This window comes from Pan paniscus, chromosome 5 (assembly GCF_029289425.2).
Source record: "Pan paniscus chromosome 5, NHGRI_mPanPan1-v2.0_pri, whole genome shotgun sequence".
Classification (NCBI taxonomy): Eukaryota; Metazoa; Chordata; class Mammalia; order Primates; family Hominidae; genus Pan; species Pan paniscus.
The window spans coordinates 178,410,824-178,425,748 of NC_073254.2; the positions used below are offsets into that span (position 1 = coordinate 178,410,824).

The window sequence follows — 14,925 nt, forward strand, 5'->3', positions numbered from 1 at the left end:
CTTCATAATTTATGTTCCTCTGCCACGGCTCCAGCTGGTCCCTCTGTTCGGGGTGCCTGACTTCCCACAACAGATAAGGGTCCAACAAAGATCACAAGGCAAAGGGCAAAAGCAGAACTACTGATAAGGTTCTATGTTTAGCGGTGCACGTATTGTCTTGATAAACATCTTAAACAACAGAAAACAGGGTTTGAGAGCAGAGAACTGGTCTGACCACAAATTTACCAGGGCGGAGTTTTTTCCTACTCTAGTAAGCCTGAGGGTACTGTAGGAGACCAGGACGTATCTCAGTCCTTATCTCAACTGCATAAGACAGACGTTCCCAGAGTGGCCGTTTATAGACCTCCCCCTAGGAATGCAATTCTTTTCCTAGGGTCTTAATATGTAATATTCCTTGCTAGGAAAATAATTTAGCGATACCTCTCCTACTTGCACATCCATTTATAGGCTCTCTGCAAGAAGAAAAATATGGCTGTATTCTGCCTGACCCCGCAGGCAGTCAGACCTTATGGTTGTCTTCCCTTGTTCCCTAAAAATCTCTGTTATTCTGTTCTTTTTCAAGGTGCACTGATTTCATATTGTTCAAACACACATGTTTTACAATCAATTTGTACAGTTAACACAATTATCACAGTGGTCCTGAGGTGACATACATCCTCAGCTTACAAAGATAACAGGATTAAGAGATTAAAGACAGGCATAAAAAATTATAAAAGTATTATTTGGGAACTGATAAATGTCCATATTAAAATGAAATCTTCACAATTTATGTTCCTCTGCCGCAGCTCCAGCCGGTCCCTCCGTTCAGGGTCCCTGACTTCCCGCAACATCTCTCCCCTTCTTTTTATATAAATGTGCCATGGCGATGAAGGCTTGTTCGTTCTCCCAGTTTTGACACAGGATTCTTTGACTGGTCTGGCACATGGTATCCAGATTCCTTCTTGATCTCGAACCAACATTACACTTTTCCTGGAGTCAAAACGGGAGTTAACACAAGTGTATAAATGACAATTAATGCATTGGACAGTTTGATTGTTCGTCCAAATTTTGACATTTTCCACTAACAGCACGTAAGGAGGCTTAACACAACTCTGTGTAGGAGTAGTCAGGTTGGAGGTAAACAAAGCAGAATGTTTGAGTCTACGTTGATACTGAGGGAGAGGAGCGGCAGTGGCAATGCCCAATGTTCTGTGCCACAAAGAAGCAATCCAAGGTGCCCGGGGATGCCGAAGAGGTAGAGGAGCATACCTGGGTCAAGAAGAATTATCATAATGCCAATTGGAGTCCCATAAAGGAGGATCAGCATCAAAAAGAGGGAAAAGGTTCAAAGGGGATTTATCATGGAGTTCAGAATCACGGATGCAAGGGGCGGTAGTGGGGACAACAGACAGAAACGTTTCCCCTTCCCATACTTGCGGTCTGGACATGGCAATAGCCAATTTCCAAAGTTCTGGGTGTTCTGGGCTCAGAATGGGGAGTATCCATACTAGGCCTCGATCGGGGTGGGGGGTAATGCCCTTATCTTCCTGTTTTAAGGAAAAGGACGAGCTGAACCTCCTATGCAAAGTAGGATGATGATCCTCGTCATCCCAATAAGAAATATAAAATAAGTAGCCTCCAGGCATTCCCTTCTGCCAGAGGAGCAATCATTTTTTAAATAGCCCTTTGGTGCCCAGTCTATTACTAAACCATATGAGTCATTTTTTTTAATACTACTGCATGTGAATTAACACAATCTTCCCAAATTAAAGTTTTAGATGGGCCCTCAAAATTTTTAGGACATGGTTTTCCTACAGGTTTATATTGAAGGTATGGGGTATCTCCTATTACTCCCCCTTTCATTTGTCTTAAAGGAGAAAGGGAGAGGCTGGAGACCAAATGTCCTCATTCCCCTGTGGCTGATCTCTCCAGAAGGTAAGCAGCCCAGACTTGAGTTTCTAGATGGATACAACCAGGTGCATGTCCAAAGCACAGAGGAGGGTATTTATAACCCATAGTAACATTAAATGCAGTGCTTTCTTTTCCTGGTTGAGCAGGGCAATGTTCATCTGTAGCTCCAGGCAGCCACCCACAATATCGTTAGCATAGATTTCCACAGGAGCATCCATCCAGGTGAGAGATTGAATAAGTGGGGGGAAAAGCACATAAGCCTAATAAGAATAATTTTGTGTAGCAGGTAAATCAGTTTGAGGGGAAACTGGTAAGACAAAGTGTAAGGGGGAGAATTATTAAATAAAACCTATTATAAGCGAGATCCAGTGCTAAAGGAGGAAGAGAAGAACAGGGGGATGTTATTTTCAGGCTAATAGAAATGGTGAGATTTTTAGGTTCTTAAGGAGAAAAAGGGAATTAGGAGAAGTGGGATTAGTTAGAGGGGTCTCTGTTGCCATTAGGGAGGATTGAACCACACCCATTTTAATTTGGCGTGCCAGTTTCTGAGGAGTCGGCACAGATCTCACCAGGTATGAAGGCGGTCTCTGACGCGGACGTCTCTTCCCTATGGTTTTTATTGTCAGTATTCACACGAAGTTTAAGTCTCCTAGTGGGCACCCAGACGGGATTGATGATCTCCTGGTGAAACACAAGCATACCCTCTTCCCCACGTTGTAATAGTTCCAGCTTCCCAGGTATTGGTCTGGGAGTTTTTCCCTAACACTGGCTTGCCTTCATTTAGGGAGAATTTTTTGCCTGTTCAGCTGCAGTCAGAGTATGTCTTTAGGAACATTTAGAAAGTTTAAAGTAAACAATGCTAAATGTAACTGGGAGTGGGGAGTGGTTAAATTATGCTTTTGTTGCTCAGACTGTTTGGACAATTGAGTTTTTAAAGTGCAATTGGCCTGTTCCGCCACAGCTTGTCCCTGAGGATTGTAAGCGACTCTGGTAATACGGGAAATTCCCCATTGTTGCATAAATAAATCAAAAGCCTTACTAACATATCCAGGGGCGTTGTCTGTCTTTATTTGATATGGAAGCCCCATAACTGCAAAGCAAGAATACAGATGTCTTTTAATATTGGCTGTGCCTTCCCGTTTGGCAAGTAGCCCAAATAAAACCTGAAAAGGTGTCTACAGAAACATGTACATGTGAAATTCTGCCAAAGGAGCTAACATGAGTCACATCCATTTGCCATAAATCATTAGGAGTTAGGTCTCTGGGATTAATGCCAGGTTCCTGATTTGGAAGTACAAAAACTTGGCACTGAGGGCAGTGGTGGACAATAAGCTTAGCCTCCTTCCAGGTGAGAGCAAATTTATCTTTTAATCCAGCAGCATTGACATGAGTGAGATTATGGAACTCCTGAGCTTCTCGGATTGCAATAGAGACCAGTCGACCTTATCGTTACCAGCAGACATGGGTCCCAGTAGAGTGGTATGAGATCTAATATGTGTAATATAGAAAGGGTGTCTACGTTGGCGAACCGCCTGTTGTAACCTTGAAAATAAAGAAGCCAGTTCAGAATTACCAATATGTTTGATAGTAGCGGTTTCTATATTTTTAGTGGCATGTACAACATAAGCAGAATCAGAGACAATATTTAAAGGTTTGGGGAAATCCTGTAAGGCAATAATTACAGCAATTAACTCTACCTTTTGAGCAGAGGTATAAGGGTTAGAAATAAGCTTGTCTGTAGGACCCACATAACCAGCATTTCCGTTACTGGAGCCATCAGTGAACACTGTAATGGCCTGAGGAATGGGCTGATCTTTGGTCAATCGAGTGACCACCCAAGAAGTCATTTTTATAAAATCAAACAGTTTTTTTTTTTTGGATAATGATTGTCAACAACACCGATAAAATCAGCCAAGTGAATTTGCCACAGTATGGAATGTTGAAAAGTGGCCTGAACTTCGAGTTGATTTAAAGGAACCACAATTAAACTCGGATCAAATCTGGAAAATTTAAGTATTCTACACCGAGCTTGTCCAATTAGGGTGGCCATTTGGTCCAGATAAACAGACAAAGTTTTTGACACAGAATGAGGAAGAAAACACCACTCCGCTAAGTCATTATGTTGAACTATTAGCCCAGTAGGGGAGTGCAATGAAGCGAAAACCAGAAGCTGAAAAGGCTGAGACGGCTGTACCCTAGACAACTGGGCAGTTTGGATTCTTTCCTCCATGAATTCCAGTTCTAGTGAAGCCTCAGGGGTGAAAGTCTTGGGACTGCAGAGATTGGAATCTCCACACAGCATAGAAAACAAGTTAGATGGCGCGTATGTTGAAATGCCTAAAGTAGGTCTTAAATAATTAATGTTATCTAAAAGTTTTTGGAATCATTTAAGGTTTTCAAAGAATCTCTCCTAATCTGAACCTTTTGAGGTTGAATATATTCTTTATCGAACACCATTCCTAAATATTGAACAGGAGTGGTCTGTTGAATTTTATCCTGAGCGATGTGTAATCCAGCCTCTTTAACACGATGGCTCAAAAATTGTTAACAGTCAATTCTTTATCAGTGGGGGCAGTGATTAATATATCATCAATATAATGAAGAATATAGGCCTGGGGAAATTGAGCTCAAACTAGTGAAAGCACCTGTCCAACATAAAGCTGGCAGATGGTAGGGCTATTCAGCACTCCCTGAGGAAGTACTTTCCATTGATAACGAGCTGCAGGCTCCTGATTATTGATAGATGGTACAGTAAAAGCAAATTTTTCACAATTCGATTTATGTAAAGCAATATGAAAGAAATAGTCTTTAAGATCAATAACTATGAGAGGCCAATTCTTAGGTATTAAAGCAGGGGCAGGCATGCTGGGTTGGACAGCTCCCATAGGTTTAATTACAGCATTAATGGCCCTTAAATCAGTTACCATCCTCCACTTGCCTGATTTCTTTTTTACTAGAAACACAGGAGACTTCCAGGGGGAGAGAGAAGGTTCCACATTTCCAAGTTGTAACTGTTTAGCAACCAATTGAGTTAAAGCCTCCAGTTTTTCTTGAGAGAGTGGCCGCTGCTCAATCCAAACAGGTGTTTCAGATTTTCATTGTAGGGAGGCATAGCAGTGGCTGTCATTGAAAAGGATGACCTAAACCAGCCCTCTTCTACAGTAACTTGAAGAGGTTTAGTAATTCCTTCATGTCTTGGACCGAGACCGAGTCCGGGAACAAACCCCATGTTTTCCATTATATTTTGACTGGGAGCACTGTAAGAGTTATGTGGAATATTAATTTCAGCCCCCCACTGTGTCAGCAAATCTCTACCCCAAATATTAGTGGAGATTGGCATGATATAAGGCTGAATTTTACCCTTTTGACCCTCAGGGCCAGTGCAAGGCAAGATAAATGTGCTCTGGTGAACTTCATCAGCTTTTCCAATCCCTGCTAGTTCTATGTTAGTGGGATGTTTACGCCAGGAGGAAGGCCATAAATTAGAGGAAATAATAGAAACATCAGACCCAGTATCTAGTAGGCCCTTAAACTTTTTTCCTTGAATGCGTATGGTGCAGGTGGGCTGTTGTTCAGAAATTACATTAATCCAATAAGCGGCTTTTTCACTGTCAGAGCCCATCCTAGGACCCCGTGTCTTATCTCCTTTGTTTAAAACAATATTAGGTAGTAAAAGTAATTGAGCAATTGACTCACCAGCCAGAGTGGAAACAGGAATTTCAACGTAGGTTCTATTTTCCGTAAGTGTTGGCCGGCTGAGAAATAAAGACAGCAGTATAAAGAGAGGAATTTTACAGCTGGGCCTCTGGGCGTGACATCACATGTCGGTAGGACCGTGATGCCCGCCTGAGCCTCAAACCAGCAAGTTTTTATTAAGGATTTCAAAAGGGGGGGGGGTTGTAAGAACAGGGAGTAGGTACAAAGATCACATGCTTCAAAGGGTAAAAAGCATAACTACTAATAAGGGTCTAATAAAGATCACATGCTTCTCAGGGAACACGACAAAGGGCAAAAGCAGAACTACTGATAAGGGTCCAACAAAGATCACAAGGCAAAGGGCAAAAGCAGAACTACTGGTAAGGGTCTGTGTTGTTTTCAGTTTGGAGCTGATGTAAACCCTGCTGCTGTGAATACTTTGTATGTGAATACCTTATATCTACCTCCCCTTGAGCACTCACAGACATTGTGTTCTGGTGCACACACTCAGGAGTGGGAATGCTATTTGCAGGGTATTCACGTCTTCAGTAATACTAGTAATACCAAACTATTTTCCAGAGTGGTTGCATTCTTACAACTTGTAATGAATATGTTTCTGTTAAAATTGTGTAAGTGGAAAATATCTTCCCTAATTTATCTCCAGTCTCTAACGTTAATTCAAACGGTTTAGAAAACAAAACAAACCAAAAATGCTTTTTTACCTCTCCACTCCCGATGGTAAATTTTATCTGTGTTGGTGGAAAATAGGAATCAGATAACACAAAATAAATTGTAGTGAAAATAAGTTAGAAAGTAGAATATCTAACTGGGGACAAGAGAGGGAGAGAACACAGCACAGGGGCCTTGTGTATAATATTAATAATATTAATAGCTGTTTAATGAAGATTTATTGGTTGATTAATCTATGGGTATCTAACATACCTGATACACCATCCTGTCCCTAGGTTGAACTTTCCAAGCAAGTTCTGGGGCTCCTTCTTTGCCATTAGAACTGGATCGTATGGAAGCTAGAGTGGGAAGCATCTTATGTGTTTCATTACTGGCATCTAGAACCCTAGCAGGTCATTAATTCAATTAGACACATGTATTCTTTGGTTTGAGATTCTAATATCCTAAAAGCAGGTATGGGTTTTGTACTGATATACAGGAATGTTCTGAAAATAAGCTGTAATTATTAGAAACAGGTTTGTTTCTAATAATATCTGTGGAGGTCAGCATTATTTATTCTTAATGAAAACACCCAGGATTGCCCTTGGGCCTGTGTTAACAGTGTTCAGGGTAAAAAACATCATAATGACAAGCAGAGTAATATTTACTTTCAATCTGTTATTGAAAGACTTTATATGAATAGTTGCTTTTTAACCAACTTATCTCATTTTTTAAATTGAGGGGAAATATATATACCATTAAATTTACCAATTTTATCTTTTTTTTTTTTTTTTTTTGAGATGGGGTCTCACTCTGTCACCCAGGCTGAAGTACAGTGGTGTGATCATGGCCCGCTGTAGCCTTGAGTTCCCGGGCTCAAGCAATCCTCCCACCTCAGCCTTCCAAGTAGCTGGGACTACAGGTGTGCATCTCCATGTCTGGCTGATTTTTTTATTTTTTGTAACGACGGGGTCTTGCTATATTGTCCATACTGGTCTGAAACTCCTAGGTTCAAGCCATCCTCCTGCCTCAGCCTCCCAATGTGTTGGGATTATGGGTGTGAGCCACTGTGCCCAGCCCATTTTTACCATTTTTAAAGTGTACAGTTCAGTGGTATTAAAGTACATTCACATTATTTTGCAACCATTTGCCTCCAGAACTCTTTTCATCTTACAAAACTAAAACTCTATACCCATTAAACACTAACTTTTTATTTCCCCTCCCCTCAGCCCCTGGCGCTCACCCTTCTACTTACTGTTTCTATGAATCCTACTACTATCTACTCTTGGTCCCTCGTATCACTGGAGTCATAAGGTATTGGTCTTTTTGTGACTGGCTTATTTCACCTAGCATAATGTCCTCAGAGTTCATCCGTTTGGTAGCATGTACCAGAATTACTCTCCCTTTTAAGGCTGAATGATATTTCATTGTGTGTGCGTGTGTGTGTGTGTGTGTGTGTGTGTGTGTGTACACATATACCACATTTTGTTTACCCGTTGATCCATCAGTGGACATTTGGGTTGTTGCTGGGTGTGGTGGCTCACACCTGTAATTCCAGCCCTTTGGGAGGCTGAGGTGGGAAGATTGCCTGAGCCCAGGAGTTTGAGACCAGCCTGGGCAATATAATAAGACCCTGTCTGTACCAAAAATTAAAAAAAAAAAAATTAGCTAGCCTGGTGGTATGCACCTGTAGTCTCAGCTATTTGGGAGGCTGAGGTGGGAGTATAGCTTGAGCCTAGGAGTTCAAGGGTGCAGTGAGTTGTGATCACGTCTCTGCACTCCAGCCTGAAAGACAGAGGGAAACCCTGTCTCAAAAAAAAAAAAAGTAATTTATATTGGTTTCACCTTTTGGCTACTGTGAATCATGCCGCCATGAACATTGGCATACAAATATCTGTTCAAGTTTCTGCTTTCAATCTGGTAGTTGCTTTTTAATCATTTTATACCAACCCCCCTTACTAGTGTTGATTTGACCATATTCTTATCATTCCTTGGAAACTTAATCAGTTTAGTTACCATTCTCGTTTTCTCATCTTTATGAGAAAAGGTAGAAAGAAAGGAAGTGAAATGCCCAACACCACTCATTTTTGTTAATGGTATTGATAAAATTGGCACCAGCCTTTCAGGAATTCGGAAGCTTTGATTGTTCTTTTTTGTTGTTAGATTTTTGTATCCATTATGCATTTTGAATCATAATAAAGTGGAATTTTAAAAAACTGCCATATTTGTCTAGCATATATGGCGTTTTATGATTTTAAAGATATTTTTAAAGTTTGGTTAAAAACCTTAACAGTATATGTGAAATGGAACACTGTGCTTTTACTGTGGAAATTTATCCTATATACCTTAATAAAATAGTTATTTAAGATTTACATTTGGCTGGGTGCTGTAGCTCATGCCTTTAATCCCAGTACTTTGGGAGGCTGAGGCAGGCAGATCACTTGTGCCCAGGAGTTTTTGAGACTAACCTGGGCAACATTGGGAAACCCTGTCTCTTCAAAAAGTACAAAAAGTTAGCCGGGCATGGCGGCGTGCGCCTGTAGTCCCAGCTCCTCAAGAGTCTGAGGTGGAAGGATTGCTTGAGCCTAGTTCGAGGGAGGTTGCAGTGAGCCAAGATTGCGCCACTGCACTGCAGTCTGGGTGAGAGTGAGACTCCTTTTCAAAATAAAGAAAGAAGGAAAGATAGATTTACATTTTAGAGAGTTAGTATATGTCTGTGATTTTTGAACTTTATTGTTTCAGGGCTCCTTTATATTCATAAAAATTATTGAAGGTCCAAAGGAACTTTTCTTTTTGTGGTTATCTGTTGATATTTACCATATTAGAAATTAAAACTGGCTGGGTGCAGTGGCTGACACCTGTAATCCCAGCTACTTCGGGAGGCTGAGCAGGGGTGGATCACTTGAGCCTTGGAGTTCGAGACCAGCCTGGCTAACATGGCGAAACCCTGTCTCTACACACAATACAAAAGTTAACTGGATGTGGTGGTATGCACCTGTGGTCCTAGCTACTCAGGAGGCTGAGGTGGGAGGATTTTTTTGAGCCCATGAATTTGAGGCTGCAGTGAGCTGTGATCACACCACTGTACTCCAGCCTGGGCGACAGAGTGAGGCTGTCTCTCAAAAAAATAAAATAAAACTGATAAATTTAAAAATATTCCCTAATTTATTAAAAACATAAACCCATTAAATAAGTTATATATTTTTATGAAAACAACTGCTTGTCCTAAAACTAAAACATTTAATAATAAGAGTGTATTGTTTTATATTTTGGCAGCAATATCTAATGTCTGGCTTACTTAAAGATGGCTAGGTTCTCATATTTGCTTCTACATTTAATCTTGCAATATGTCATTTTTGTTGAAGTATATGAAGAAAATTCAGCCTCACACACATATATAATTGGAAAAGAAAGGAGGATTTTAATAGTCTTCAGATAATCATGGATGTTTTTCTTTGATAACCACACTAAAATTCAACAAGTGGTAGTTTCTCAAAGGTTAGTTGCAATGTAGAATTTGAATGAAATATATCAGTGAATTTTTCATCCTTGGTTACATTAAAATTCATTTGTCTTCTTTGCACTTTTTTTGTTTTGTTTTGTTTTTGGGACGGAGTCTCACTGTCACCCAGACTAGAGCGCGGTGGTGTGATGTCGGCTCACTGCAACCTCCGCCTCCTGGGTTCAATTGATTGTCCTGCCTCAGCCTCCCGAGTAGCTGGGACTACGGGCACCTGCCACCACAACCAGCTAATTTTTGTATTTTTTAGTAGAGATGGGGTTTCACCATGTTGGCCAGCCCGGTCTCGAACTCCTAACCTCTGGTGACCCCCGCCTCGGCCTCCCAAAGTCTTGTACCTTGAATGGATCTTTTACTCAAGTATAATTTCTATCATCTTTGTTGGTCATTTGGAAAATATTTGTTTACCAAGTATGTGAGTCTTCCAAATATTGATATATAATGAAATATGGAATAAAAAATAAAAAAATTCACATTTATTAACATCACCCCCAGTTACATGGGGAGCTCGCAAGCTCATAGTGATGAGTGCTGATTTTCGCAAACATCTAAATTTAACTTGAAAGCTCAGTTTTTATTTTCAACAACAAATTCTGTTAGTTGTTTTCCTTAAAGTGGCAGGCTTACTTTGTTCATGTTCAAGAAAATGTCGGCCAAATATCCCAGCTGGAACAACCATAATTTGTCATTCATACTTTTTAGTAAACTTGGGGTATTAGCCCATTTGCATTACTATAAGGAATACCTGAGACTGGGTAATTTATAAAGAAAATTGTTTTAATTGGCTCATGGCTCTGCAGGCTTTACAGGAAGCATGGTGCTGGCATCTGCTTCTGGCGAGGCCTCAGGAAGCTTACAAACATGGCAGAAGGTGACAAGGAACTAGCGTGTCACATAGCTAGAGCGGGAGCAGCAAGAGAGGTGGGAGGTGCTACACTTTTTTTTTTTTTTTGAGACGGAGTTTTTCTCTTTCGCCCAGGCTGGAGTGCAGTGGTGCGATCTTGGCTCACCGCAACCTCTGCCTTCCGGTTTCAAGCAATTCTTCTGCCTCAGCCTCCTGAGTAGTTGGGATTACAGGTGCCCACCACCATGCTCAGGTAATTTTTGTATTTTTAGTAGAGACAGGGTTTCACCATGTTGGCCAGGCTGGTCTCGAACTCCTGGTGCTACGTTCTTTTAAACAACCAGGTATCGTGAGAGTTCACTCACTGTCAGAAGACAGCACCAAGACATTCATGAGGGACTTGCCCCCATGATCCAAACACCTCCCACCAGGCCCCACCTCTAACACTGGGGGTTACGTTTCAGCATGAGATTTGGAGGGGCCAAACATTCAAACCATGTCACATGGTATTCCATGAAAAAAGCAAGCAGTTCATTTTGCAACTTAAACTGTATAATACATGCTTTTTCCTGGGACTACCATGGTGCTTCAGTAGTCCACAGAAGTACTTTATGTGTACCTACTATTTTGGGACACAAGGGTATTAAAAACCATGTACTCAAGGGCTGATATTTAATAAAATTAATAATTTTTACTGCCGTATCAAAGATGTTCTTAAGTGAGGCTGGCTTTTTTTTTTCTTTCTTTTTTTTAATCTGTGACTACTGGTGCAGTTGGTACCTCTACCTTGATTGGTGTTAAAGAGCTTGCAGTTTGACCCACTGTTGATTTTGCACCATGGATACAAATGTGAACACGGAAGAAGGCAGATTATGTCCTAGTATTATGATGAAAGTAGAGTCTTTTGCTGGGACTTGATGCTACAGGCCAGTAGTTCTCAAAGCCTGGTTCCCAGCAGCATTAGCATCTCTTGGGAGCTTGTTAGAAATGCGAACACCTGGGCCCTTCCCTTCCCTTGCAGTGTCCAGTTCCTGTGGGGTGGGGCTGGGCTGCTTCAGCTGCCCCAGCAGACTGAGAGAGTCTGCTGAATTTGAGAAAGGCCACTCTGCTTTCTGGAAGGACTGGCGGGGCCGGAGGGTAGGGAGGATGAGTAAGTTAGGGACAGAGTGTTCTCGTGTTTGTAGAGGATGTGATGCAGCCTGGACTTCAGGCAGTAGGAAGAAGATGGAATGGATTTGCTAGAGAGAGATTCTCTAGAACTTTATTGCTGGTAGACCACTTAAAAGCTTAGAAAACAGCTGCACTTTGCTCCGAGACCTGCCAGCCATCAGGGACGGATGAGTTTTAAAGGCCCTTACTGCTTTGTGTCTTGAGGGAATATCTTTTATTAATCGTGAAAAAATCAATCCAGATAACTTGCCTGAGTCATTTCAGTCTCCTTTTTGAGGATGCCTGCTTAAACAGCGACCATGGTCTCTGGAGGGGTAGAGTTTCACATTCGGAGTTCAGAGTCTTAGAAAGTACAGTTCAGTGTGGAAGAATGGCAGTTATGATTTCATTCAGATGTGCCCAGCTGCTGACAAATTGAATACAACGATCAGTGGCAGGCAGAACTCTCATTTGTTGTGTGTTGTCTTGAGTCTGGTGAGGTGTATCCTTTCACTATTGGATTTTACCATTCAGTGCAGTCAGTAGCTCCATTTGATGTAAGTGTAAAGATGGGTCTCTCATTTCAGTTTCAGCAATTATTCTTAAAACTTTTATTTTCCAGTGTTTTAAAGTTTTTAAATTTTATATCTTTTTTTTTTTTTTTAAACAGATTTGTAAGACTCCAGGGCCTCCCAGCCGTGAATAATCTGATGGTTCCTGAAATGACTGGGGAAGCAGACGCTTCGTATGGCAGTTGAAGAGTGTGTGTCTGTGTGCATTTAAAACCTTCTTTCTGTACTTACACATTCACACGGGAAGACAGGCTCATTCTTGTGCACACTTGAGAGTTTTACAACTGATGAAAATTAATTTAAGAATCAGATGGAGCAACTTGACACCACTGGGCTCAGGAGCCCGGGGAGAAAAATACATCACTAATGGCCAATTTTCCATATGGTCTGCACGGGTAAAGAAAGTCTGCAAAAAGAAGAAAAAAAAATTTGCGCAGATTAAACCACAAAAATATTCTCCAGTTTAAAGAAGGAACTAAGTGAGAAGGTGACTGAGAAAGAAGTGTGATTTCAAACATTGCAGCGGCTCACACAGTGTTTGTTGCACTTTATTTTTCAGTGGGTTTGGTGATTTGGACGGATTAAAACTCTAGACTGAAAAGTAACTCCTACTGTGGTTATGGCTAGAGGAAAGCAAGTTCAAGTATGATGGGACAAGTTTGAATAATGAACTGATTCCTTTGCCTATCTTAATTAACTGTATTTGAGAAATTTTAATTTATTATTTCCCCCTTTTTTTTCCTGCATCTATAGGATAATATTGTAAAATAGCAATTGAAACCAATAATTATTAAATAAATATCAAGGAAAATCCAAGCAAAGCTTTCTTTTTTTTGGACTAGTGGTGTGGTGTTTGGAGACAGTCTCTGAATGTGAACAGGAAAGCACCCATCAGCAAAACACGATCACTCTCTAGGGAGACAGCTAGGGGAATCTGACTCTGGCTTCTGCTTTTGTTTTAAGGGATTAACTTCCCTGTCAAGTCCAAGAAGACTTGCGTATGAGAAGATTACTTGATGGACTTAATTCTAAGATTAGCTTTTTTCATCAAGATGGAAAAAGATCTTTAGGAGCAGAAAAGGGGAGTGCTAACTGGGGGAGCGAGAAGGGAGACGAGCAAAAGAAACAAAATCTTGCGACGTGGCTCTGTTTTGTCAGCAAGAGGATTTAAGACTCACCCAGGGCAAACACTGGGACCACTGTAAGAGCGCTGGAACATTCTGCCTCTTGAGTGAAGGGGCCTTCTTTCTAGCCTCTATGGCACTGAGGGGTGCGCCGGCTGGTGGAGGAGTAGTCCGATGGAGCCCTGCGTTCCCCGGGGACACAGGGCCAAGCTTTGAGGTGGAAAGTTTCTGGTTCTGAAACAACAAGGAGAGAGTCTGTTTTTCTTCCTAAAATTTGGACTCTTGTCTGCACAAACTCTGGTCTGTTTTGCACGGTTTGTGTGCCTTTTTTTCCCTTTATGCAATCTTTTTCAGCTTTAGCAGCAGAAATTTGTCTAGTTCAGGAAACATGCTAGAGGGTGGCTTCAGAAGGAAGATGATCCTGTGTATTCTGTCTCTGCATCCGAACTTTTGAAGAGAAAAATTCGAGCTAGAGGGATTCTTAAAGCCTTAAGTTACTTGAAATCTATGTATTTGCAACCCTTTGTCTCTGGAATCATATTACACTAAACTGGAATCTCAGGCTGAATGAGAATAACCAAGTGGAGTAAAAAGAAGAAAACCGTTTCTTGATCACCACTTAATTAACGATGCTCTTTCTCCAAAGGATCAGCACGTTCTTCCTCTGAGAACTTGAAAATAAAAATGGACCCCATGTTTTTTTAAGCATTACCTTTTCTTAGAAGACTGCCATCATCTTTTATAGAGGAATTTTTTCACTATGCATTCGGTGGATCTTTATAAAATACTGACCTTCTAATTAGATTCAGGTCAGTCTTAATTAAAGGGGGAAAAAAGCAACGCAAGCCAACCACAAAAACACATATACCAATGAAAGAAATTGGTTTAAATTTCACAGCATTAACATTACTTTTTAAGTAAAACAGTTCATTGAAGAAAGTATGTATGCAGCAGTGGAACATGGGCCTGTGCTTTGCAGCGACTCCAACATCCTGTGCCTGTCCTGGAAGGGGCGTGTCCCCAAGAGTGAGAAGGAGAAGCCTGTGTGCAGGAGACGCTACTATGAGGAAGGCTGGCTGGCCACGGGCAACGGGCGAGGAGTGGTTGGGGTGACTTTCACCTCTAGTCACTGTCGCAGGGACAGGAGTACTCCACAGAGGATAAATTTCAACCTCCGGGGCCACAATAGCGAGGTGAGCTGTGGTTTTGTTTCACTTTTTGGTCACTTCCAGTGGTGTTTTTGAGCCCCTTGTGGACTTGAAACTTCCTTCATTTCAGTTTCATAGACTTGCTGCCTAGTGAGACTTCCCATGCTGTGAGTTCTGTCTCTTATTCTCTGGCAGAAAAGATGCTAAGATGGACATAGTTCACAGTAGGCTGCCCCTCCCCAAGTGGGTCAGTTGTCCCTGGCACCCCTGCTGTCTTCTCCCTGCACTGTCTCTCTTAGAGGGTCCAGGCAGT

At 41.4% G+C, this 14,925-nt stretch overlaps 1 protein-coding gene and 1 pseudogene across 6 annotated transcripts in view; one reads left to right on the top strand and one right to left on the bottom strand.

Moving 5' to 3' along the window:
- The window catches only part of LOC100994674 (signal recognition particle subunit SRP72-like), a 69,532-nt pseudogene extending 61,258 nt beyond the window's left edge, over positions 1-8,274 (bottom strand).
- TULP4 (TUB like protein 4) overlaps positions 1-14,925 on the top strand; it is a 272,370-nt gene that overhangs the window by 62,275 nt on the left and 195,170 nt on the right. For 3 of the 6 annotated variants that reach the window (XM_034963152.3, XM_034963151.3, XM_034963156.3), the window contains one exon: positions 12,439-14,657. The exons of 1 other annotated variant lie outside the window; for it this stretch is intronic. In XM_034963152.3, the coding sequence (XP_034819043.2) occupies positions 14,406-14,657 (252 nt within the window). In that variant the 5' untranslated portion in view covers positions 12,439-14,405. Of the gene's footprint in view, positions 1-10,411; positions 10,873-12,438; positions 14,658-14,925 lie in introns of those variants that run through there. 2 more of the 6 variants (XM_055114281.2, XM_034963153.3) reach the window with 2 other exon arrangements.